Below are 27,221 nucleotides of genomic sequence, written 5' to 3'. Positions count from 1 at the left end.
ATGGTCCCACTACTGAGAGGGCGGGGAAGCTGGGCGGCAACATCACTGGCCAGGAGCCCTCTTAAGGTAGGGATGCCCATGTGGATAGAAAGCAAGCGGTGCATCCTCCGAGCCTCTGGGGGATGTGACGGGATGGATTAGACTCAGTGGTCCCAAGGCCTTGGCAACTCATTCTCCATCCAGAATGCCTGCCATTCCCACGGGAGACGAGGGGAGACACCATGGTTCTCCGGGGTCAGTCTTCCTTTGCAGCTGCATGGAGAATGATAAATTAGGAGGCATATTAAATATGTGGGTAAAGCCAGCAGGGACCAATGGGACCTCCAGGCAGGGAGGGAGGGGGCAGTTATGGCTTCTTCCTGAGATAGTTGGAAGGAATCCACCCTTCCCAGGAAGGGGCCCCGCTCAGGACCTGGCAGAACCACCAGCCGCTGCTGTTCTTTTCCCGGACTTCGAACACCGTCCCCTCCTGGAAGCTGCTGGTGTCTTCATCGCCTTCGAAGTTGGCCACAGCCACATACAAAGAGTCCTTCGGGCCATCGGGGCTGGGGGCTGCTGATGCCTTCTCCCTGTTGTCTCCCATCTTTCCTGCCATCCGGGGCCCTGGCCCCCCTTTGCCTCTTGCATCATCCTGGCCTCCCAAGGAGTTGGAGAGAAAAGGTTTGGCTTTTGGAGGGACGAGCAGGGCGCGGCCAGGGGCAGGGGCTGCCTTGGCTTTGATGGCCTCTGGCTGCTGCCCTCTGACCTCTGGGAGGGGCCTGGGCGATGAGGAGCTTTTCTTGGGGGGTGGTGGTCTCCGGGGTGGGACCACAGGCCTCTGCTGGGGAGGCTCCTGAAGAGGGATGGGGACGTTCTTGGGCGCAGGATCTGCCATCTTGGCTGGCCTCGGTGGGGCTCTGGAGGATATCTCCTTTGGGACAGGGCCATCCTGTTTGCCCGTCCTCTCCTGGGCACGGCCAGACGCCTCCCCTGGGAGGAAGCTGCGGCTGAAGGCCATGTCTTGGCCTCCGACAGCCTGGTGGCTCTCCCCATCCAACAAGGATTTCTCTTGGGGCTTGGCAGGCCTGAGCTTACTCCTGAGGTTGCAAATGTCCACTTGGTCTTCGCCCTGAGGTGGTTCTGTCCTGGGGGAAGGAGCTGGTTTGGGCCTAACCTGAGGTCTGGACTTCAAGAAGGGGTTCTGGGGAATGGCTTCTGGCTTCTCCTCTGGTGGGTCAGCTTTGGATTTGGAGATGGGCCGGAGGTTGGGCTTCTTTACTTCCTTGGCCAACACCTTGTGGCCACACTCCAGCCCCATCTCATTTTTCAGCTGGAACAATTTGCTTTTGTCGGGCTTGGGCTCGGGCCTCCTGCTGTCCCGGGCCGGGGGGTTGTGTTTGGCTGGAATCATTGGCAAAATCATGCCGGGAGGCTTGGGCGAAGAGCCCCTGAGCTGTTCCATCCTCTGCCGCTCCCTCTCCTGCAGCTCCCCTTCGGACTTGATGATGGATTCTTTCCGGGGAGGGAGGCTGGGCTTCTCTTCCATGTTGGGGTCCGAGATCTCCTCATAGCCTGCAGATGCAGACATGTCTGCAGACGTCTTTCTCAGGACCTCCTTGCTGCCCTTCCAGTCTTTGGACCACTGCATCACCGAGTCCACTCCACCAGGAGGTGCATCAGGCAGGGGCCGGGAGGGGCCGACAGCCTCACTGCCTGTGTGGTTCTCCATTGCTACTACATCCCCAAGCCGGAGCTGGGTCACTTCATTGGGCAGGGGAGCCAGAAAGTTGGGTCTTGAGGCATTGCTGGTTTTCTTATATTTGTCAATGAAGGTTGCTGGGGCCCATCCTTCCTTTTCTTCAATCTGAATGTACCACCAGCCACTCAAGTTCTTCTCAATCACCTGCAAGGGAAGACAGCAAGCAGTGCTTAGGTTATGGTACCAGGGCCAATGGACCACAATGGTCTGGGGGAACCTCGGTGGGACATGGAGTTCTAGAATATATGACTTTGCACTTGGCAGATTCTCATTAAACGTGTATGGAGAGTTTACCATGTATCAAGAACATCTCATATGGAGATTGAATTGTGTCTCCCCCAGAAGATATGTTGAGGTCTGTGCTGGTTTGAATTTATTATGTACCCCAGAAAAGCCATGTTCTTTTAATAGAATCTTGTGGGGGCAGACCTACTGTGGGTGAGACCTTTTGATTAGGTTGTTTCCATAGAGATGTGACCCACCCAATTGTGGGTGGGACCTTCTGATTAGATTATATCCATGGAGATGTGACCCCACCCAATCAAGGTGAGTCTTAATTAGTTTACTGGAGTCTTTAAGGGAGCTCAGGGGTCGACATAGAACCAGACACTTGGAGATACAGACAGAAAGATGTTTGGAGAGAAGCTAAGAGATGAAATCCAGATTTTGCCCTGGAGAAGCTAAAAGAGGACCCCCAGACACCCAGAGAGAAACACCCTGGGAGAAACAAAACAAGGATGCATAGGTGCTAAGAGAGTGAAGTTAAGACAGAAGCCCAGATACATTTTGGAGAAAGCAACGAAAACCAGAAGCTAAACCCAGGAGAGGCCCAGCAGACTCCGGCCATGTGCCTTCCCATGTGACAGAGGAACCCCAAAGGCCATTGGCCTTTCTTCAGAGAAGGTATCATCCTGTTGATGCCTTAGTTTGGGCACTTTTATGGCCTTAGAACTGGCCCTTTATAAAAGCCAATCCTTTTCTGATATTTTGCAGCTTTAGCATACTGGAACAAAATTCTACCCCCCAGTGCCTCAAAATGTGACCTTATTTGGAAATAGGGTAATTACAGATGGAAATTAGGTAAGATGAGGTCACACTCGAGTAGGGTGGGCCCTTAATCTTATATGACCGGGTCCTTATAAGAAGAGAAGGGACAGAGACAGAAACCCAGAGGAGAAGACAGCCATGTAATGACTGAGAAAGAGACTGGATTTATGCTGTCATGAGCCAAAAAATGCCAAGGAGTGCTGCCCCCACTGGAAGCTGGATGAGGCAAGGAAGGATCCCTTGCCCGGAGCCTTCGGAGGGAGCACAGCCCTACGACACCTTGATTTCAGATTTCCAGGCTCCAAAACGGTGAGAGAACAAATTTCTGTTGTTTTAAACCACACAGTTGGTGGGTCTTTGCTATGGCAGCCATAGGAAACTAATACAGGGAGATTCTTGTCTTACTGTAGATTCCACTAAAAGCACACCCTAAGAAATGGATTTGGATGTCAATGGTTAGTTTGAGAGGTAATCCCAAGAAGTACAAGTGAAGAAGAGGGGAGAGTGGAGGAGGGAAGGGGGAAGCCCAGAATGAGCAGATTATTGTTCTGGGCCACTGGGGCTGAACTGCTAGGCCCTCTGAGTCGTAGTGGACTGGAGTGGACCAGAGTGGATCGGGCCTCAGGATGGACCCCTTGGAAGCTGGGTGGGGTGGGGACATTTCTGTACGGACTCCGGCCACTTCCCCCAGGACATTAACCCCCTCCCTCCCCTTTGAGCCCCTCCCTTCAGGCAGAAAGGAGAGCAATGGGAAGCTGTCAGCTTATAGGGGCCTGTGCTCAGCTATGGGTCATCTCAGATGGGTGGGTTTGTAGGACAGGGCACTGACAGTTCTGGCTAATTCTAGAGAAGTACAAGGCAGAAACCACACACAGTCAGAACTCCCCTTGATCGCTGCTTCTTTGATTGAGCACTGGTTGGTTGATGCTTAGCAGCCAGGAGGCAGAGAAAATGCTAATCTTTAAACATGGGATTCCCACTCAGCATGAGGAGATGCTCATGTTTAGATACAAGAGAACCAGGGCTGATGGAGGGGGTAAAGCAGATTTTCACCTCCCATCTCCATCTCCCTCTGGAGATGCTTTCACCATATGCAAAGGGAATGGTGGGTGGAATCACCCATGTTACTTCAGCTTTTATGTTTCTTCTCTATCTTTGGTCCAGTTCCAGATGGTTGCATTCACGTGGGTTGCAGGTATGTATGTCCACTGCAATTCCCTGGCTGTCTTTGTACATATGACATTGGATTAATGCTCCCAACCACCCTGTGAGATGGGGATTGTCATTCCATTTTACAAATACAGAAACAAGCCTCAGGAGAGTCGAAGAACTCATAGTCTTGCAAAAAGTAAACGGCGGCTGCAAGATTCAAATGCAGGCAGGTGGCAAAGCCTGAGCTTTTACCACTACCCGATCCCTCTTTCTCAACGGGCACCCTGCTTGGGGAGATGCCGTTCCTGGGCAAGAAAGTGTGGGAGGGGCAAAGAGGGCTGTGCGCGTGGTTCTGCTGGGGCTCTCTGAGGCCCAGCATGGAGAGGGATGATAGCCACAGACCCAGCAGCAGAAGGCAGAGGCCAGGCTGTGGGGCCTGAAGTCCTGGTTTGTTCTGGCCCCACCACTTACTGCCTGAATGGCCCTGGGTGAGCCACCTAAGCCTCCATGCTTCAGATTCCACACCACAAAGTGGGGCTGATGAGAACTAGGACACCCACTTGCAAGATTTTATGATGGCCAATTGAGCCAATGCATGCTCAGCACTTGGAAAACTGTGGAAAGTAAAATGTTACCTATTATTAAATTATAGTGGAGATAATTGAAAAAGCAGGATGCACTTAAGAAGTCTCACTGGATTCCTTCCAGTAAAGGCTATCAATAAATGGAAACACTTTATATGAGGATGACCAGCATTTTATCAATAGTAGCTCTTGTAGCAATTAAAGGCAACTCTGGGCACCCAGACTTGGTCAGTACATCCATGAATTAAGATTCAGCAACTCTAACACTAAGTATGTGTGTGAGGAAATGAAAATAGGACAATAATCAAAATAAAATGCTCCCAAGGAATATTTACTAAGCTTTCACCATATGCAAAGTACTATAGTAGAAGCTCTAAAAATTTATATTCTTAATCATGATTTATGGGAGTTTTAGAAATTTACTACAGGGAGGCTGAGAGCTATTATGAATAGAAGTAAATGTAAGGGGAAAGAAAAGTGCCTGGGCTTTAAAACCGGAGACCTGGGTTCAAATCCCAGCTCTGCCATTTAGTGCCTTTACAACCTTGGGCAATTCACTTAATGGTTTCAAGTCTCAGGTATCTCATCTGTAAAATGGGCTGATGATATCAACCTCTCATGACTTCTGAAAGATGAGCTGCCAAGAAAAGAAAGTACCCGGCACATAAGAGGTGCCTGTATTATCATTAGAATCATCACTGAAGGCAAGGAAGTAAGGTGCAACTGGTTACCCCGAACTGGAACACTGCTTCCATCAATGAATTCTGTAGGGTAAAATGATAATTAAAATGGACCTGCAGGTAAAACTGAAGAAGAGGAAAACAGAGGATAGAGATTTCTCGTAAGAAAAGAACACCTGGTTTAGCCAAAAACACTGGTGGCAACTACATCCCACTAAGTCCCTCAAGTTACCACTGGTGGAATCTAGGCTGATATCATGGAACAATAAAGCAGAGAAAGTTCAAAGATGGGTCACGTCGGTGCTTTCTGGAAAACAATGTTGGGTATGTGAGTTTTTTTTTTTTAATTGAATCAGCTTTGGCAAAAGTAGATAGGATAAAGCCTGAAAAAAAAAAAAAAGAAGAAGAAGAATGTTTCTGGTTGATGTTAGGCTGGGCCCAGAGGGAGACCCCTCGGCACTTCCAGAAAACCTCGGAGATCCATTCTGTCTCTGTTGCAGGCTGTGTCAACCCTCCACTTCACTGCATTCTCCGCGATATCCTGAGCTGCCCTGGGCAGATTTATGGACATTCTGAGCCAGGGAGCAGTGGTGCTTATCGGCCAATGCGTTGTCAAAGGCTGGGTCTTAAAGGAGAAGGTTTTATAATTTTTTTTTTTTTAACTCTCTGGGAAAGATACTCCTTTATAACAGGCAAGCTGGACTTCTGGTTTCAAGATGGGAGATGATGCAAACAGCAGTTTCCCTTCTAGGCACCAAGCCCAGGGAAATAAATATATTCAAAATCAAGCTCAGAAGGAAGAACGAGAGAAGTTAGTGGACCAGAGATTGTGAGGATGGAAGACGCAGAGGGCAGGACTGTGGCAAGTGGCTTTTCCTGCAAAAGATGGGTGCAGGACTGAGGCCTGCTAGACTTCAAGTTGGCAGAATCTAAGAACAGGGGATGCTTAGGGGCAGATGGCAGGGATTAAGTGGGGAACCATGGCAGAAGCCCTTTCTTCCATTCAGGGCAGGAGGGATTAAATAAAGTGACTGCTTACAGAGGAAGTCAGTGTATGTGGGAGCTTGGGTGACAGACATGACACTCAGTGGCTGGCTCAGACGATTAAGATTTGGTACTGAAACCAGTGGAAGCTGACTAGCATCATGTGTACAATTCCCAACTGGGATGTACTACTGTCTGCTGCCTCTTTTTGCATAGCCCAGGATAAGAACTAACACAACAAAAAGAACTGAAATAAATAGTAAAACCACTGAAAAGAATTTACAACTGAGGAAAAAGAGATAATAAATGATAAGAAGAGGACCTCGAATTAAACATATTTAATATCCTTAGAGAGATACAGAAGGGCTTCAGATTCATAAAAGAACAAGCTATTATGAAACAAGAACAGGTAGCTATGAAGAAGAATCAATAAGAGCTCTTAAAAATGAAAACTGTAATTGTTGAAGTAAAAATAATGAACAGGCTGAATGAGCAAATGAATGAGCTAGAAAATCAAGCAGAATGCTCCAACAATGTGGCACAAAGGAATAAAGACAGAAAATATGAACAGTGTTAAAACACATGGAGAACAGAGCCAGAAATTCCCATACCTTTTTAATAACAGTTCCAGAAGGAAAGAATAAAGAGTGAAGGTGAGTCAATATTTTAAGAAATACAAGTGGAAAATTTTCTAGGAAGACCTGAATCTTTTACACTGAAAAGGCCAACCCTATGCTGAGCAGGATAAAAAAAAAACCAAATTCACGCATAGGCACGCTGTGGTGAAATTTCAGCATTTCAAAGATATGAAGACTTCTGAGAGAATCAGAGAAATGACAGGTTATGCACAGAGAACAAGAATCAAGTTGACAGTAGTTGCTTAGCGGCAAAACTAGATGCAAGAAGAGAATGGAATTCTACATTCAAGTGCTGAGGGGAAAATTACTTTGAACCTGGAATTCAATCCTCAGACAATCACTGAAGAATGAGGAAAAAATAACATTCTGTTCTCATTTTTTTCAAGAAAGTATTATGTACAGAAGTGTGTGTGTGGGGGTGCACTGCCCTTTAATTAAGGGCAGAGATCTAGCAGCTAGCACAGTGTGGAGGAAAAGGAAACCAGTGAAGGTGGGATGAATTAGGGGAGGCTTCCTGGAGGAGGCAAAAATTTGAAGAGTGAGTTGGATTTTGAAATGTCAAGTTCAGTTCAACTAATGGCCTTGAGTGCTTTCTATGAGCAGGCAGAGGGTTGGAGCTGGGTTAAAGAAAGGTCAATCCTTCCAGTGAGAGCAAGAGAGGCAGAGAAAGTCTAACCAGACTAGCAGGGTTAATAGGAAAGCAGTGGGAAATAAGGCTTTAAAACAACGGTGGGAGGAATAACCCTTGATCATGGAAAGATGTTAGGAAATAGGCATACATTTCACATCAGAATGTGATGTATATGTTTTACAATAGCAAGATGGGGGAACAGAGTACAGAATTAACTTTAGGCACAAGAAAGATGCTGTGTGAGTTCTCACAGTGGATTTGAAGTTGGAAAGACCAGAATGGTATAAAAAAGGAGCTGGAGAAAAGGAGCAAAGAAAAAACTTCTTAAAGCCTGGGAGATATTTCTGCTTTCCTCTCAGTTTCTCTGTGTGGATTGGGATTTGCATTTTATAAAAATTAGTTTGAGATATTTCAGGCTAGGTTCTTTAAACATGCCTGCAGACAGGCTTTCTTCACTGGATAGCTGAAGGGCAGTTGGCTTGAGGAGAAATTTCTGGAAAACCCTGGGCAGAACCAGTGGTGGGGCTCCAAGGACATACCTTCAGGAAGCCACCTTCTCCCCCTGGACAGCTGCCCTGGGACCCAAGAGGAAGAGGGAGTGAGGCAGGAAGTGTTGCTTCCTGTCTTCTAGTATTCACAGCTACAGAAAAACAATGGCTGCTTTGGAAGCCTGGAGGGTGATTAAAGATCTTCCGGAAACATGGCATCAATAATCATTTGTTCACTAATTATTTCCATCATCCTTCCAAATATTCATTCACAAAGGAATCATTTACTGAGCACCTACTATGGACTAGCCTTTATGCTAGGCTAGAATGAAGAAAACAATCCCCACTTTCTGGGAGTTAAGCAGGAGGCTAGAGGGGAGACAGGTTTTCTTTCATTCAACAACAAACATTTATTGCTGTGCTGGGGACACACGAGTGAAAAAACAGTCATGGTCTCTGCCTCTTCAGGTTCCCAAATGTCAAGCAGATAAATAATGACAGGCTGTTAAGTCCCTTGGTTCAAATCTGGAGAAAGACATGGGTTTGAATCTGGGCTCTGCCATTTTTTTAGTTGTGACTTTGGACAACTCCTTAACTTTTCTGAGCCATAACTTCCTCATCTGAAAAACGGGGAGAGTAACAGTGCCATCTCACATGGGTAAATGATAAAATGGCTACACAAGACACTGTATGCAAAGTACTTAGCATAATGCTTGGCACCTATCTAATCAGTGCTCAACAAATGTTAGCTGTTATATTTATTGCTGTTGTTTTGTTGGAAGCACACACAAAACACAGAAGGAACCCCTAAACCAGGGAAGGCAGAGTTTGTAGTAAGACTTGAAGGATGAGCAGGAGTTAGACGGAGACAAATGGGCAACCTGGGAATTTTCTGTGCTAGGCTCTGGTCGAACAGCTCCTGCCCTCACAGGGCTTATAATCCAGTAAACTCAATTTACTCAACAAGTATTTATTGAGCATCTGCTACATGCCAGGCTCTGTGCTGGAGATACTTCTGTGAACATCAACAAGGTTTCTGGTCTCAAAGAGTTGGAGACAATGAACTTCAAGTAAGCCAACCAACCAATCTATAAATCAAGACTGTGGAGAGGCAGAAATCTGGGGCTCTGGGAAGTCAGAGGAGGAAGAAAGCACTTCTTTCAAGGTAGGAAGTGGGCCAAATGAGGCAAAGGCAGGGGTCTGGGAAGGGCACCCTCCCGCCGATAGAAGAAGCCCCCTCAGTGTGGCTGAGAGAGTGAAAAGGAAACTGATCTAGAACCTGGACACCTGGGTTCTACCACCAGTTTTGTAAATGATGAGCTCTGGGAGTATAGCCATTTTACCTCAATTTGTCTCCACTTCTTCCTCCAAGAAACGGGGGCAATACACTTCACCCTACCCAACAATGCTTAAGCGCAGGCCAAATGAGATCTTATGAATATCGTAACTGTTGGAGATGAATAAATTGAACTTCTGCCTCCCAAGAAAGGGTGGGAAGAGTCTGGCCAGCAATTCCTCGTGTTAGAGGGAGTGTGATGATACTTGTGACTGGCTCGCCTCGTGTTGAAAAGTGTCTCAAGAACCAACTATGGCGTCTTTGCCAAAGGTTTACAATCCCTGATCCTTGCAGCCATCCCTTTAGGTTATTTACAGGATCTTTCCTGGAGGCGTGGGAAACACCATATGGGTCTACCTCAAGAAGAGAAGAGAAACGAAAGAAGAGAAAGGATTTATCTTGGCCTTTATCCAGGGCAAGCAGAGGAGTGGGAAGAAAAGGAGAGGGGAGAAGAAGGGAAGTGGGAGGTGATTAAAAAAAGAATATAAACCAGTCACAAAAGACCATATATTGTATGATGCTGTTTATATAAAATGTCCCAAATAGGCAAATCTATAGATAACGGTAGATTACCAAATGGTTGCCTAGCGCGGAGAATAGGGGAAGGGGGGCTTACGGGAAATGGGGAGTGACTGCTAATGGGTATGGGGTTTCTTTTTGGGGTAAGGAAAATATTCTAAAATTGATTTGTGATGATGTTGCAAAACTCTGTGATTACACTCAACCATTAAATCATACACCGAAATGGCTGAATTATATGGTTTGTGAATTATATCTCAATAAAGCTGTTACAAAAAAAAAATGAATGCAGAAGTTGGAGGTGAGAGGAGAGAAGCGGTGGGAAGTGACGCCTAGAATCAAGAATCACAGGCAGGCACAGGAACACACGGCCACTCACCTCAACCTTCAGGCCTGCCTGGAAGCTGATGCCATCAGGGATGGTTGTCTGGAACTCGGCAATGGTGTAATACTCTTCCTCCACTTGGGGTGGGATGGGAGGCTTGGGTAGGTTCAGTCCTCGAGGCTGGAACGATTAAACACAGTGCTCACTCCCAACGGAGGGTGTCATCGCGATGCCAGGAAGAGTGGGGCTGGGGCTGGGGCACGCCACCAGCCCCGAGGTGATGCTGATGGACCAATTTGGATTGTAAGGGACAGAACAAAGGGGACAGCTCAGATGATCTCCTAGATGAGTCACTGGCTTTTCAGCTTTAGAGCTATGAGAAGAAACGTGGGACATTTGGCGACGACCAGGAAAATTGGGGGTGAGACAACATTCCATGAACTTAAGAGGCAGCGAGGATTGTGGAAAGATAGAGGTTTGTGAGTCAGACTCGCCTGGGAGGGAAATACTACCTATGTGACCTTGGGCAAATCACTACCCTTTTTGGAGCCTCAGTTTCCTCTCCTGCAGAATGGGGATAATAACAGTATCTGCCTGGTGGGGCTGCTGCAAGTATTAAATAAATGAATGTAGTAAAAGCACCTTGCTCAATAAATGGTAGACATACAAAGAAGGCCCATTTCCAAAAATATTGGTTTATGAGGTGCCTCGAGAATAGAAAAACAGAGTATGAAAGGATATCAGAATGGCACAACAAACGATATTTGTGCCTCAACCAAGCAGGGTCCTCAAGTTGTCTCATTTCAGAAGTCTGATCAAAGGCAGAGGAGTGGGCACAGGAAGTAGAGAGCACGTCGTGAGCCTTGGCTGTCACACACACTCTCTGGAACCATTGGGTGACCTGGCTAACCTCCCTGGACCTCAGTCCTCCCCCTTGTGTGTGGGCCTAGCATGTAGACAGCCTGCTTCACGAGGGAAGAGAACCTCTGTGGTTAAGGGCAAGGTGAGTGTGAGGGGCCAGTGGACATCCCAGCTGGCTCCCCAGGGACAAGGGTCCACTTACTATAGTCATATCCCGGCGAGGAGGGGGTCTCTGCCTCATCTTTGGTGACCCTATGGAGAAACAAGACCTTATTTCACACATGTGCAGAGTCTGCAGATATAATTCCCAAGGTGGACACCGGGAAAGATCTATTCTCTCCTGCATGGGCATTTGTATGAAGCTGCCACCCCTCCCTGGAGAAGAGCCCGAGTGAGAAGTAACTGTTCTTGTTAGTCTCAGGACTCTCTCTCAATATGGCTTTTCTCAAATCACGGTCTTTTTCTTGCAGGAACACAAAAGGGGATGGTGCTGAGTCCTGAAGTGATAGAAAACTTTCCAGGAATGGCAAAAAGCCTAGGCTGAAGAATACACAGATGTGTGTTCCAGCCCCAGCTCTGAGGCTCGCTGGCTCTGGCTCTGGGCATATTATCTGAATCTCTGACACCAAGAACCTCACCTGTGAAATGGGGGCAATGTGTGCATGCCAGGGGCAGTGGGGAAGATGAAAGCAAACGACCCCTGTGGACCTCTTGGCATGCAACATATGTTACTGCCCCTGGTTTTGTGCTCTAGAACAAACCCAAATTAAACAAGGCATAAACAAACAGAAACAAAAAACTTGGGCTGATGACTTCAGGGGTTTTTGCTCTGGAGATGGGGTGCCCTAGCTTTGGGTTTCAGGGGCAGAAGGAAGATTACTGCAATGGTTCAGGGCTCTCAGCTAAAGGCAGAGCACTGAGGAAGTCACCCTGTGAGTTGGCAGAACTGGTTCAGTGCGTGTGCCCACACAGAGGACTGGCTTGGCGGTTACGGTGTGGAGGAGACTGCTGATCCCTAAGTACCCATTTCCCCTGTCTTCTATTAGAATAAATAGCAGCAGAGGTTTGGTTTGACACTTAGCTGCCTGGAAAGACGACTACATTTCCCAGACTCCCTTGCAGCTAGGTATGGCCATGTAACTAAGTTCTGGTCAATGGGACATGAAAGTGAAACGTAGAGTAGCTTCTGAGTTGTGTCCTCCACTTCCTCTGCCCCTCTCCGTTTTATCTGTTGGGACAGTGGCAAGCCATCCTGGACCAGGTGGATGAGGACAACACTCTAGGGATGGCAGCGTAACAAGACTGTGTGTAACAAGCCTCCTGAATGCATGGAGTTGCCACATCAGCCCTGTTGCATGATAAAGAAATAAACATCTAAAAACTTAAGCCATTATTATTGGATTTGTATGTGTTGGGGGCTGAACTGTTACAGCCTCTGAACCTATACCCTAACAAAGATGCAGGATTTCAGATTTCCATTTGCTCCTCTGGTCTTAATGGGAATCCACCTATGCTCTTGGCCATGAAAGGTTAGAATCACAGAAACTTGGGGCTCGCTGAGCCCCCGCCATGGCACGTTAGAAAACAGGGGGGTTGGGTGTGTGTGTGTGTGTGTGTGTGTGTGTGTGTGTGTGTGTGTGTGTGTGTCAGTGTTTTCCCAGGGGAGCTAAACAGAGAACATAAGTTATGGCTGAGAGACTCATGAAGTTCATTGACTTCTGAGAGCCACTTGGCAAAAACACTGGGAGAACCTCAGCCAGGGGCAAGTGACCTCATCCCTGTAGGGAGGGGGAAGTCCTTTCCCCAAAGAGATTCCTGATGTCCTGCAAATCAGCACAAGGTCCTATAACAAACCCCTTTCGGGTGTTGGGAACACTAAATGGTAAATGACATATGGGAATGCTTTGCAAAGCAGGATGGGTAAAGCACTGTTTTAGAGTAAACCCAATACATGGTCAACTTTCTCTTCCTCTGGCTCAGAAATGAGGCGACACAGTGAAGCGGAGAGAGCACAGGCTCTGGGTCAGACAGGCCTGGGTTTAAGTGCCGGCTCCACCATTTCCTAGCTGGGTGGCCTTGGACAAATCACTTTATCTCTCTGATTCCTCATCTGGACAACAAACATACTAAGTCCCTTGCAAGGATGTTATAAGGAGTCAATGAAACTAAAATTGACTGTAAGTTCCCATGCAGAGAAGGTGCTTGAAAACTGGTAGCAAAAACACGTTTCTGGGGGTGGGAAGTAACCTTAGCCTTCCTGTGAACTGTATCTCGACTCAGGTTCTTCCACTTCCTGTCTGAATGGTCTTGAATAAACTACCCGGGATTCTGAGCCTCTGTTTCCTTATCTACAGGTTGAGGGTGGGGGGGAGTGGCGGGCAATGGCGCTACTGTGAGGATGAGGGGCAGCCAGTGAACAGCCCTGAGAGCCAAGCTCGGCACCCAAGCGCCCCTCAGCGGCCAGAAGCTGGGGAGGGTGTCACTCACGCTGCTTAATGTCGCCATCGGGGGCTGGACGGCCTTCGAACCGGACGTCTTTCTGGTTGTTGAGCAGCTCCTTCTCCCTGCCCGCCGCATTCTGCTGCCGGGAAACGCCATCCAGGTCGAGGGCACCTGAGTGAGCTGACAAGCCAGGGCCCAGCTTTGGGGGTAAGGGCTCCCCACTGCTTTTCTTTAGGTAGGAGGCTGGGGCCCAGCCCTCTTTGCCCTGGTACCTGGGAGGAGGAGGAGGAGGAGGAGGAGGAGAGGAAGGATGCTGATCAAGCTGGGCCTAGGGGAAGAAGCCACACTCCTCCTGCTAATCAGAGGGTTGGCATATGCCCACGGGCCTGCTGATGAAGCCTAAGTCCTCAGCGTGGCGCTCAAGGCGTCTTCTCACCTGACCCCTGCTTGCCTCCCCTGCCTGGTCTCTCACAGCAACCCCAAACCCACCCACATGCCTGGCAGATTCCCCAATACCCCAAGATCTTTTCCACTCTCCATGCCCCTGCTCTTGGTGACCTTTCTGCCTGGAAAGCCCCTTCCCAACTCCTCCCTGGCAAGCACCTGCTCCTCTTTCCCAGCTCTGCTCAAAGCCCTTCCCGATGCTTGCAGAGAGGACCCCCTCCTTCTGGGGTGCCCCAGCTTTCCCCTGCTCATACCACCATCCCAGCACCTGTAACACAACGGTGCTTGGCTGTGGCCCTTCTGTCGCCCCAGTGTGAACGTGAGTTCCTGGGGTCAGGGACTGTGGCTGATTCATCCCTGTATGACAAGAGCCTCGGTGCCAGAGAGTTGAATGAAGAAATAGAACAAGTGGACAGACGGCCAATTGGCCTAGTATAGGATGACAGCTGTAAAGCTCTGCTACAGTCATCATCCCCTTACAGTCACCACTGTGATGATTACAACAAGGAGAGTGACACCGGACACTTCCTGGGTAATTACCCTGTCAGTGCTGTCCTAAGCACCAAAGCTCCTGATGTATTCAATGCAGCCCACCCTGAGGGGCAGGTACCATTGCCATTTCTGGATGCCAGTCAGCGTTAACTGCCCACTTAATTCTCGGCACGACAGAGCTCGGTTTAACAGCAGGGACCAGAGGGATCAGTCTGTAGTGGGGGTGCACTGGAGCCAGCTCACACCAGCTGTGAGAGCCACCAGTGCCCAGCTCTTCCCAACTCCATCGTCACTGACATCACTTGAAACAGGCCGTGGTGGGAGGATTTACAGGCAAATGCTGCAGCTCAGAGCATTTTACCCCTTGGAGAGTGGCTTGTTAAACATTTATCAGCACCGCACTGCTCTGGACCCCAAAGCAGGTGCCCACACCTTTGGGGAAAGTAAAATCAACCCACTTGACTAGAGAGGATACATGGCAGGCCTAAAGCTCTTGTTGAGAGTCACTTTAAGAACTCATCAGCACTGTGTTTCAATAATAACTCAGAAGTTACAAGGAGGTAGAAATTTACAGAGTTTGGGGTCTATCCATTTTTAAATACCCACTGAGAAGGAGCAAATCTTGTCCTAATTGGAAAATATCAGGCTACACACAATCCATGACTACATACAATCCACGACTTCACTTGGGGGCACAAAGCCCCAAGCAAAGATCCCACACAAGCAGTGGTAAGGGGTGTGGGCTTTGGGGTGAAGAAGGTGTGGGTTCAAATCCTGGCTCTTATCACTTTCTAGTTGGGTGATCCTGGGCAAGCCATTCTGCTTCTCTTGGCCTTGGTTTTCTCATCTGTAGAATGGGGCTAATAACACCTACCTCATAGGCTTGTGGTGGGAATGAAAGGGTAATATTTGTTTGAAATACTTGGCATGGCAGATACTCAGTGGTACCACTCTTTGCTCTTGGGGGGCAGCTGCCCAATTTCAAGAAGAGAGTATAGGGGAAGAGCAACCTAGCAACCTTGAAAACTCAACTGTGTGCCATGATGGCAAATACCCTTCAAAGGCGACTGAGTCACCAGGATGTGGCCCTCGGAGCCTGGCGAGTCAAGGAGCCTCCGGCCTCCCAGGGCTTGGCTTTCCAGTTCCTGCCCCAGCAAAGCTGCGACGAGCCCCAGTCCTGGCAGCCACCCTGGGAAGCAATTTCTTCAGCAGCCAAGGAACCTGGGAGTTCCAAGCAACTGTGCTCACTAGCCAGTACTGAAGTGCAGGGGACAGAATGGGGTGGGAAAGCCAGCAGGTGGACCAAGCGTTCCCTCCTGCTCTGCAGAAGGGCAGTCGAGGGCAGTGGTGGGGCCAGGCCACCTGGGCTTATATGCCGGCTGCACACCTTATTAGGTGACCGTGGGAAAATTCCATCAGTTGGTGCTTCAGTTTCCTCATCTGTAAAATGAAGAGAATAATAGTACCAACTTTGTGGTGTAAGGATTTAGTTGGTACAAGGCACTGACTCTGGTGAGATTCCTTGGCAGTCCTCCCTGCAAAAGTTGAAGCCTATCACCTCTCCCCTTGGATGTGGGTCAGACAAATGGAACAAAGCAGAAGGGACAGTGTGTGACTCTGGTTATAAAAAGCACTGCGCCTCCCCTACGTGGGACCTGATTCCTGGGGGTATAAATCTCCCTGGCAAAGTGGAACATGATTCTTGGGGATGAATCTGGACCCAGCATCTTGGGATTGAGAATATCTTCTTGACCAAAAGGGGGATGCAAAATGAAACGAAATAAAGTTTCAGTGGCTGAGAGATTTCAAATGGAGCCGAGAGGTCACCCTGGTGGACATTCTTATGCACTATATAGATAACCCTTTTTAGGTTGTAATGTATTGGAATAGCTAGAAGTAAATACCTGAAGCTATCAAACTGCAACCCAGTAGCCTTGACTTTTGAAGATGACTGTATAACAATGTAGATTACAAGGGGTGACAGTGTGATTGTGAAAATCTTGTGGATCACACTCCCTTTATCCAGTGTATGGATGGATGAGTAGGAAAATGGGGACAAAAACTAAATGAAAAATAGGATGGGATGGGGGGGATGAGTTCGGTGTTTTTACTTTTATTTTTTACTCTTATTTTTATTCTTTCTGGTATAAGGAAAATGTTCAAAAATAGATTGGGGTGATGAATGCACAACTATATGATGGTACTGTGAACAACTGATTGTACACCATGGATGATTGCATGATATGTGAATATATCTCAATAAAACTGAATTAAAAAAAAAAAAGCACTGTGGCTTTCTTGCTTGCTTGCTGTCTTGGATCCCCCACTCTAGGGGCAGCCTGCTGCCATGTTGGGGGATGCTCAAGCAGCCTGCAGAGAGGCCCACATGGTGAGGAGCTGAGGCCTCCAACCCACAGCCAGTGGATGATCCATCCTGGAAGTGGCTCTTCAAGCCTGAGCTCTGGCTGACTGCAGCCTCATGAGAGAGCCTGAGCCCAACAAAGCCACACCTGAATTCCTGACACAGAGAAACTGAGAGATAAATGTTGGTGGTCTTAAGCTACTAAGTGTTGGGATAATTTGTTATGCAGCAAGATAACATCTGTACTCAATATATGTTAGCTACCATTATATTACTCCTTCTTCAGATCTCAGTTCTGAGGTACCCTCTGTCAGGAAGACTTCCTGGCCCCCAGGCTGAGGAGCCCCTCTTCTGTTCCCCAAAGTTCCCGGGTTATCTCTCCAACATACTGCTCATCAACATGCTCAGTAATTCCTTCTGGGTCTGTCTTCTGCATTTTCTGGTGTGGACTACCAAGTCCTGCTCACTGTTGACTCCCCAGCTTCCAGAAGAGGACTTGGCTCAAAAGAGATTCGCGGTGTGCTTGTTGAATAAATGAGTGAATGAAAGAATGAATAAAGTGCCATGTGCTCAATGTTTGTTGAATGAGTGAGTGAAAGAACAAATGAAGCCCCATGTGTTTGCTGAATGAATGAATGAGTGAAACAATGAAGTGCCACAAGCTCAGCCCCATGTTTGCTGAATGAATGAGTAAAAGAATTAATGAAGTGTCCCAGGCTCAGCCCCCTTGTGGGAGGCCGTAACGCTGAGCTGCACGTATTCACAGCAGCAAACACCAGGCTGCAGGGACCTTAGGCTTCCTCTTTCCTCCTCGTTTCCTGCTGTCCCAGCCTGCCTAACATGGCGATCACTGCCAACACTGGGAAAGTCCCCAGGCAAACCAGGACGCAGCAGTCACCCTGACTGCCCGTGAGGTTCTGATTTCATCATATGGGTGAAAGAGCTGTTACAAAATGTTGGAAAACACAGGTCTCCTGCTATCATGGTTGGATTCTGCAAGCTGAAGGCAAATTACCAGCCCCTGGATGAGTTCTAGATGACGTGGACCTGATGCATCCTTTTCATCTCTGAGCGGGGCTGGAGTGGGAAACCACTCACATGCAGCTTCAGGCTTCCAGTTACTTGTTATGAGAAACATCTGGAGGTGGAGACCAGCCTTGCTTAACAGGGTCACTGCTATCTGTGGTTCCGTGTGTTTGGAGAAGGTTTTGCTTATTATGGACTTTTAGGGAAGGATATGGGTAAGGAAGGAAGCCAAAGGGCACAGAAGAGCAGAGTCCCTTGGCGGCTCACCCCATCTGCAATCACTTACAGACCTCTGTGAAGCCGGAGCCCACGTGGCCCGAAACCCACCCACAGCTGCAGTGGGAGGCGGAGGGGGTACCTGATCTTCCACCAGCCTTCTAGGTTTTTCTGGATGACCTCCACCATGGCTCCTCTCTCCAGGTTCATTTCGTCCTGGTCGCGGGCCGTGTACGGGTAGATGACCGTGTACTTCTCCTCTGTGGGGACAAAGGAATGCTGGGTTAAGAAAGGGACCCTGAGGGTCTTGGGATGCTGATGGCCCAGGCTGGGACCCATGAAATACCCTTGGCCATCAGAGGGCAGCATCTCCTCCAGGGATTACCGCACACCCACCAGGCTCCACTTAACCCCAGAAGACTGTGCAAAGCAGCAACAGGGCGCGGGCCCAAGGGCAGGTCTCCATCCCTTTGAAATCGCTGTGTCCCACCTTCATCCTTGCCTTCTTCCAGTCTGTGCTTAAAGGATATCCTTCCTTGACCACTCGATGTAACGCTGCAGCCCCGGGCACCCTCAGCCCCCCTGACCCCGGTTTATTTCTCCCCCATACCAGGAATCACCACTAACACACTATATAATTTACTTGTTTATGTTTCATATCTATGCCCCCTACTAGACTATGAATTCCAGGCAGGCAGGGATTTGTGTGCGTCTTGTGCGTTCCTCTGTCTCCAGCACCCACATCGTGCCTGAAGTGGTTGGTAAATGGTTAATGAGAATCAGCCAACGTTTGGCAACAAACAAGTCCCGAAGGCCCTGGCAGGAGCCACCCTGCTCGAGTCAGAAGGTGGTGAAAACCTCCGGTGGCTGCTCCCAGTTCTCGCTGGTGGACCGTTCAGGGAGGAGCTGAAGTTGGTTTGAGGCTGAAACCACTGCCAAGGAGGAGATGGCTAGCACTTATCATGAGCTGGCTGGAAAGTCATCATTTTTCATTGATTATTTTCAAGTCCCTGCTTGAAGCTGCAATTTTTATGAATGTGACTGGGGGGCCTGCTCCCTCCTGCCACCCCCACCCCAACCTCACCCCTAGACACCACGGGACCATCCCCCTTGGCTCCCCTCCTCCTAGAGAGCTGTCGGGCGTTGTCGCCCTGGCTGCTCAGACCCATAAAATGGATCCGCATCACAAGGGAGCCCTGTGAGGAGAGGAGGGGGCTTTCCTGTTTGGATTCTGTGTCAGCCCCCAGGGGAGTGACAGGACCAGCTGCCGGCTGGTTCAACGTTAGCGTGTTGGTGCTGACTCCATCTCTTTCGGAGAAACCACCGGCTGTTTGTGGCTTGCCCAGCTGGCGCAGAGGCAGGAGGAAAACCCACAGGGCGTTTATTTATTGATTGATCTAGCCCGCTGACCTGCCCCGTCGGGGCCAAGCTAACTCAAGTTGCACACACAGAGCCAGCTGCTCCCCTTCATCCATGGAAGCTGCAGGGTGGGGTGGGGGTGCTGTGAGGGCTGGAGGGGAGGAGGATTCAACCCCGCCGATGCACAGAAGTTCTGTCTGGGAAGGGGCACTGCCTGGGTCTTAGTCTAAAGCAGTCAGGTCCTAGGGGCCTGGGACTCCTCAGGTACCCCCTGCCCTTTGGCTGAATCCCGGGGGGTTGTGGGTGGGTTGTGGGGGGGTGGTGGGATTCTCAGCACCCACAGGCCCTCTCTGGGCTCCATGGAACAGTCTGTGATCCCAGACAAGCCCAGGGCTGAAGACCTTGTAAACTGTACAGTGCATGCCGACTGCCTGCCTGCCTAGCATCCATCTGTCCTTCCTCTGGTGGCACTGCCACCCTCAGTCCATGTGGTTTGGGTGAGGCTGACCTCACCACCTTCTGGAGGGAGGGGGCGGGTGCAGAACCCTGGTCTGGCCACTGTGTTGGTTCAGGGATAACATGTGACCCAGGTGGGTCCAGTAGTACTTATCGTGGGACTCGTGCTGAAGGAGAAGCGCTTTCTTCGGTGGGAGTCCCTGAAAGGTGCCTGGAACTACTATTACCATGAGAGGAGAGAGGCTGTAGAGAATGTCAGCAACAGAGTGGAGAACACAGCAGAAAGGTGGCAAGAGTAAGTCCCAAGTCTTATGACATTGTCAAGCCCCTGGATCCAGCCACACCTGAAGCTGATCCCACCTTAGACTTTGCAATGACATGAGCCAATAAACTTCCCTTTTTGGGTGAAGCCAGTTTGACATCGGTTTCCTTCCCTTGCAACCCCAAAGAGCCTGATTAAAGTAACAGGCCACTGACTCAGCACTATAGCTACCCCAAGCATTATTTTTTAACTTGGGAAACTTTAGAGCTACAAGGCCAAGAAATACCCCAGGGACCCTCCTCCCAAACCCACATGCCAATATACAAACAGTCCAGACAAGCTCACTGTATCTCACATGCAGCAGGCATGGCAGGTCCAGAGCAGGGAGGCTCATGCAGGTACAAGGGACCCAGCTCCAGACACCCAACGGGGAAGAAAACTCCGAGGCAGGCACCTTGGCGCCAGCTGATGGCATATAAGTCCCCCAGAGTCCGGCGACGGCCCATGGGCCGGGGCAAAGACCAGTACTTCCACGAGACTGGATGGGCAGCATGTGAGGGGAAGGGCAGAAAGCAGAGGTGAGAAGACAGCACTTCCAGTGAGTTGAGGCAGAGGGGGAATAGGGATGTGTCCCCACTTAGGAGTCCATTACTTCCAAGTCCCTTCCAAACCTTGGGTGTCTTAGAAGGACCAAGTTCCTGAGTATTAACCTTGAACTCGAGAGAAGCGGCATCTGATAGACATAATTCTATTCCTAGCATGATTATAAATAGGCACTGAAAGGGAAGCAGGAATAAAACTGTACAAACCCTTTGGAAAATGTGACTTCTCTCTTATCTTCTGGCTGTATGACCTTGGACAAGTCTCTCTAACTTTCTGAGCCTGATTCCAATGGGGATAACAACTGCTCTCCTGCAGAGGCTTGCCCTCAGTGGGCCTCGTTAATTACCTAAGGGAGTTATAATTTCCACAAAGAATATTACCACCCCTCACCTGTAACCCCAGAGCTAGATTGGCCCTAGCACCCACAAACACAGAGCAAACCAACAGATTTTCTACTTTTAGGAGTGTTGGCTCTAACAAAACTAAATGCAAAACCATAATCGATTGTTTTGCTAACCTTTGAGCACAGAACTACTCCCCTTCTTCTCACCCTTCTTTTCTGATAAGTGTATCCTTCAAGTGGCTTTGTGCAGTCTCAAAACAGCCAACGAAAATCCAACAAAAATTCAACCCTAGGGAATGTCTAGCTGATATGATCGTAACTGTTCCTGGTTATTTATTTTTCTAGGTTCTTTGAAAAATGCTTTGCATGAGGAATCTCTTTTATTAAAAAAAAGAAAAACCATGATGTAGATAGCATCATCTCTAGTTTTTAGAAGAGGAGGCTGGGGCTTAGCCCAAGATCACTCAGCAAGTAAGTGATGCAGCTGAGTTTCAAATTCAGGTCTGCCTGACTCCCAAATCCCTTTGGTTACTGAGGAATGCTGCTAGGGGGAAAGGGAGTTGGTTGGGCCTTGGTATTTCTGGCATGGCAGGAATCAGCGTTCAGGACACCTGTAGGGAAGGGTTCTCTTGGGAAAAGGATTAGGGGCAAAGTGTGTGTGGGTGGGAGGGTGGGGCAGGCCAGCCCTAATCCTGACACCCAGTCAGGGACACTTAGTTAAACCAACGGAGAAAGCAGAGGCCTTTAAACAGATACATCCAAATGTCTTGCAAATGAGCCGGGAGCAGTTCCAGCACCTTGGCAGCCAGAATAAGTCTAGTGAAGAACAGTGAGGGGTTGACAGCATCACGCTGGGGCCCTCCTGGGGTCCCCTGAAGGTGTGAGGGCCCCAGCTCTGGCTGGGCTCACCTGGGTTGCCCCCCAGTGGCTCCTAAGATAGGGTGGGCTCGGCCTTCAGCCCTAATCCCATGGCCTGGTTTCATGTGCACGGTCTATGCAGCCTGCACCAGTGAGCTCCTGAGACAAAGGTAGAGGCTGCAGAGGGGCCTGGTATGGGCGACAGGGGGCACAGGTTTTTCCCCAGCAAGCCAGAGGCTCCAGCTCCTTCCTACCTTCTTCAGGTTGTAGGGAAAATTCATCCTGCACACCATCCTGGCCTTCGAGGCAGGTTGCAGGGACCCAGCCTTGCTCTTCGGCAGTGCTGACGAACCACCAACCTGGAAAGACCAGAGTGTAGACTGATGTTAGCTGGGTTGAGTGTGAGGCACTGGGGATCGGAATGTAACAGTAGATTCAGCCACAATATCAGTCAATTCTCAGGGTAAGGCTAAAAAGTCACCATTTATTGATAGAACACAACTACCAGTGTTAGCTGACTGCTAACGGCTAAAGATGGGCTGATGAGAATCTTGTTCCTAAGTCCAAGACAGGAGAGAGAAAGGGCATTCTAAAGGAGGAGAGTAATAAATGTGGCTATAGTCACGAAGGTGTGTGCACTGATCATTTTACTTGCACTATTTCATATAATCTTCATGTTCTCATCCCCATTGCATAGATGAGGAAACTGAGGCCCAAAAAGGTGAACAGACTTGTCCAAGCTCATGCAGTTGTGGTACAGCTGCTATCTGCTTCCAGGGTTGTCTGACACTGATCACTGAGACACTGATCTAGGGCTTTCACAGTAAAATGAATCTGGCTGTTGGCAGAACTAACCCAGAGGCCTCTTATCCGGACTTAGGCCCTTCCTAAAAAGAGGGGGGCTGGCACAAAGCCTATGGTAGGCAGAAAAACAGCCCCCCCCAAAGATATCCATACCCTAATCCCCAGAACCTGTGTATATGTTAGGTTATGTGGCAAAGGGGGCTCAGATGGAATTTAGGTTGCCAATCAGGTGACCTCAAAATAGGGAGATTATCATGGATTATTTGGATAGGCCCAATGTTATCACAAGGGCCCTTAAAAGTGGGAGAGGGAGGCAGAAGAGGAGACGTATGACAGTGGAAGAAAGGCATGGAGAGGTGTAACATGGCTGGCTTTGACGATGGGGGAAGAGGCCACAAGCCAATGAAGGTGGGTGGCCTCTAGAAGCCGGAAAGGGCAAGGAAATTGGTTTTACAAAAGGGACACCGTGTCAATGCCTTGATTTTAGCCCGGTGACTTGTAAGGTGTCGGGCTTCTGATCTATAGAACTATAAGATCATAACGCTGTGTTTTTTTAAGCCACTAAATTTGGGGTAATTTGTTCCAGCAGCTGTAGGAAACTAATAAAGATCCCAACTGGCTCTGCACAATATAAATGGGAAAATGGCACCTGTTCCCCAAGATCACACACATCCAAGCCCTGGGGAACCTGCAGGAGAAGATTAGGAAGGAGCAGTCTCCTGAGCAAGCTTTCTGGCCTTTGCTCTTGACCATTCTGAAGCAGAAGCCACCTTCTGTTTTACTCGACCATATACTCCCAACTACACATTACGGTGACCTGGAACTCTGTGTGTGCAGGAGTGAGAGAGAATGAAGGGTTCCTACCAAACAGAGGTTATCAGGGGTTTTGAAAGGGGGCTAGGGTTGAAGCTGATGGAAAAAACCTATTTAACTTTAATGCATCCATGTATTACCTGAGCAACTAAAACATAATTAAAAATGAATGTTATCTGTTTGTTGGCCACTTGAGGATTTGACCTTCTGTTTGTTTTTTTGTTTTTTCTAATGCTACCCTCTGAACCTAACAGGCTTATCCCCAACACTATTCTGGTTTTCTTCTTTCCAGCAACCCATTCTCCCGGCTTCACCCAAGCTGGTGGCTCTGGCCCAGGGGAGTGAGTGCTCCCTTCTTTGAGACCTGGTGGTGCATCCCAGCTACACCACACAGTCTGTACATACTCATTCCCAGGGGCTGGGCTCAGCTGGAATTGGTTTGGAGATCTGAGGTGGGTGTTGCATCAATTGGAGTCTGTGAAGGAGGGCTAATTCCTACATTGAAAAATAAGGAGCGTTGTTTGGCTAATGCTGGGCTCAGTCACTTGACTAACAGTAACATGACCCAGAATATGCTGGGAGCAGACTTTGTCTTCTTTGGGACTGAATCATGTTCCCCATGTGCAGGTCCCACCCCCAGTCCTGTGGGTGTGAACCCATCTGCAAAGAGGACCTTGGAAGATGTCATTAGTTAAGGGGTACCCCAACGGAATGAGGGTGAGCCTTGATCCATTATGGCTTAAGTCCTTATAAGCAAAGGAAATTGCTCCCCCAAAGCCATGGGGAGCAGCCAGAAGCTGGGAGTCAATGCAAGCCAGAAGAGAAAGGAGAATAAGCTACCACGTGCATTGCCAAGTGATGGAAAAGCCAAGGAACCTCAAGACTGATGGCCAGCTAGAAGTTACTGACCCTGGGAGTAAGCTAGCCTTCTAGCCTCTGAAAAACTGTGCACTAATAAATTCCTGTTTTAAGTCAACCCATTACCAAGTATTTGTTTTAGCAGCCAAAAAACCAAAACATCCCTTAACTAGCCACTGGGGTATCAGAGGTTGGCCAACTAGTGATATTTTTAGCTAATGTCACATTTTAGCCACAATAAACCCAGTAGGCTTATGCCACTGTTTTCTGGAAAGGACGTTTTGGTTCTTTTGGCTCCTCCCCTGCTTCCTGATCTTTACCTTCAATGGGGGCTCACTGGCTGCTTTGTGACTAAGGATGGCAAAGAGGAAGGAAACCCGCAATTTTTGAGCACCTCCTGTGTGCCAAACACAGGTTTAGGCATTGTATATGTATTATCTCATTTCGTCTCATATCAGCTCTTTGGAGCTTTTGCAGATGAGCAAACGGATGGTCAGAGATAAAGCAACCTGGAAGATTACAACTGCGGGAAGTTCATATTTAAACCCAGGCTAAATGTCTCAGTCATGCCACACTCCATCCCACACGCAGCCTGTGCATGAAATCAGTGGTCTCTGCAATGGGCAGGTGGGCTGGGGAGACATTGTGTCTGTCCCACCAGAGCCTAAAGCTGATGAAGCAAATGAACAAAAGCAAATTTCCTGTGGGATGCTCAACTCCATGTCTCCAACTGCTTTAAAATCAGAAGGATCATTCATGAAATGTAAACCTAAGAACAAATCAGTGGTTCTGACCCAATAGGATGTTGGTGAGATATGATGACATGGGACATTCAAGCACTGTGATCAAACAGGGCCAATTTCTAGGAGGTCAACCGCTGGATCAGTGGGACCATGTGGCCAGTTTGATTTGTATGGTAGTTTCTAAGCTTCCTTGTGGCTTGATGACAGTGTAAGGTAGGAAGGGAGGTGGTCTAGGTCCCCACCTGACTCATTCTTCTCGATGATGTCCACCACCTGCCCCACGCTGAGGCTGATCTCTGAGCTCTCCTGCTTCTGGTAGTTGGCCACCACCACATACTGCTCCAGGACCATGGGGTCCGCTGAGGTCAGGTCACCCCCTGTGAAGAGGAAATGCTATCAGACATCACATCTGGCTACCAAGCCATGCCTAAAGAAGCAGGAACCAGAGGAGTAGGGTGGGTCAGGAGGACACTCCAAATACAGAGAGAAGCCATAATGGGACTCAAGGGTCAGCTCATTCTTTCATTCATTTGCTCATTCAAGCACCAAATATTTACCAAGTGCCTCTTCTGTGCAGGCACTGGGGGGTTCAAAGTTGAGTAAGATATGGTATCTGCCCTTAAGTTGACAGTCTAGTAGGAAAACCCTTTCATTCATATCTATCCATCCATGCATCTGCCATTATCCATTCATCACCCATCCAACCATTCATCCATCCATCCACCCATATAGCCATCTATCACCCACCTAACCAAACATCCATCCACCCATCCATCCACCCACCCCTCATCTAACCAAACAGCTATCCATCCATCATCCATCCATCCCACCAGCCACCCAAAATCACTCATCTATTAATTCATGAAGTCACCAGTGATGTTCCAGACACTCTATTAGGTGCTGTGAGTTCAAAGGTGAATGAAATAACTATGATTCTAGTCTCAGTAACTTAATCTAGTCAGAGACAGACCCATAAACAGTATACATAATCAATAAGTATTATAATTATTTAAGTATTAGCTTGTGATAAATGCATTGCTGGAAGCAACCAGGATGCCAGGAAAGAGAATGATGGGGAAAAGGGTGGTCTATTAAATGGAGTGGCCGACAAGTCCTACCTAAGGAGGTGACACAAATCAGAGACCTACAAGGTGGGAAGAAGCCACGAGGATGGGGAAAGAACAGTGCAGACAGACGGAGCCTTCTAAGAACTGGATGGAGACCAGGGTGGCTGAAACCCTGTGAGCCAGGAGAGGGTGGGACCACCAGAGGCAGGCAGGGGTCAGACCACAAAGGGCCTTTTGGGCCAAGATAGGAAGCATGGATTTCCTTTTCAAGCCTGCAGTGGGAATTCACGTAGGGGCTTTAAGAAGGGAATGATGGATCTGATTTACATCTTTTAACATAATTCTGGCTGCCATATGGAGAATGGATCAGAGGCTGGCACGAGAGGAGGAAGATACAGATGGAGGTCCTGGAGTTGTCGGGCAGAGGCTGATGGCGCCTTGCACCAGGACAGTGGCAGAGGGAAGACAATGGAGTGGACAGAAGCTCCAGGAGATGCTGCTTCCACAGGATGCAGTAGGGAGGGTGCCCCCTGGAGTTGTGCGGCCCGGTTAAGCACTAAGACGTATCTGATAAATAAATAAATAAATGAAGATTTCTCTGCAAAGGGGTAAGTAAAACTAAAGGGACATGTGAGTTTGAGACTCCAAGGAGAAACAGACAACCTGGGATTCCCAGGTATTTTCAATGGTAGGAGGGAATATTTTGAATCAGGGCTTTCAGAAAACCAGGGCCCATTGGCCCCCAATGTCAGGCTGTGCCCAAAATACACTCTGTAGCAGAGTGGTGTGTGCAAGTCAGCTCACATAGAGCAGATTTTGCACCTCTCTTCCCAAATTTGCATTGGGTGGAATCCTTGATAGCTCAAAATTGGCCACAAGTTGGTGTTTACACCTAGGGGATACACACAGTATTTACAGCATGGAAATTGCCAAATGCTGCAGATGAGCATCCCTTCACACCTTCACACCTTCACACACACACACACACACACACACACACACACACACAAACACCAGGAGCTGGTTGTTAAACATCACCAGCGCACCACTGCACTCCAGCCTTTGACATCCAGAAGCAGCCTAAAAGCCC

At 48.6% G+C, this 27,221-nt stretch overlaps 1 protein-coding gene across 1 annotated transcript in view; it reads right to left on the bottom strand.

The window, feature by feature from the left end:
• Positions 1 to 271: 271 nt before the first annotated feature.
• Positions 272 to 27,221, bottom strand: part of SH3PXD2B (SH3 and PX domains 2B) — a 103,532-nt gene continuing 76,582 nt past the window's right edge. The window contains exons 7-13 of the mRNA XM_037801839.1: positions 25,307 to 25,441; positions 22,101 to 22,205; positions 18,108 to 18,225; positions 13,471 to 13,697; positions 11,186 to 11,235; positions 10,177 to 10,302; positions 272 to 1,882 (exon numbers count right to left, since the gene is read on the bottom strand). Of these exons, the coding sequence (XP_037657767.1) occupies positions 347 to 1,882; positions 10,177 to 10,302; positions 11,186 to 11,235; positions 13,471 to 13,697; positions 18,108 to 18,225; positions 22,101 to 22,205; positions 25,307 to 25,441 (2,297 nt within the window). The 3' untranslated portion in view covers positions 272 to 346. The remainder of the gene's footprint in view (positions 1,883 to 10,176; positions 10,303 to 11,185; positions 11,236 to 13,470; positions 13,698 to 18,107; positions 18,226 to 22,100; positions 22,206 to 25,306; positions 25,442 to 27,221) is intronic.

Source organism: Choloepus didactylus, chromosome 13 (assembly GCF_015220235.1).
Source record: "Choloepus didactylus isolate mChoDid1 chromosome 13, mChoDid1.pri, whole genome shotgun sequence".
Lineage (NCBI taxonomy): Eukaryota > Metazoa > Chordata > Mammalia > Pilosa > Megalonychidae > Choloepus > Choloepus didactylus.
The sequence above is the reverse complement of the archived record's forward strand: the minus strand, read 5'-3'. Positions and strand labels throughout refer to the sequence as shown.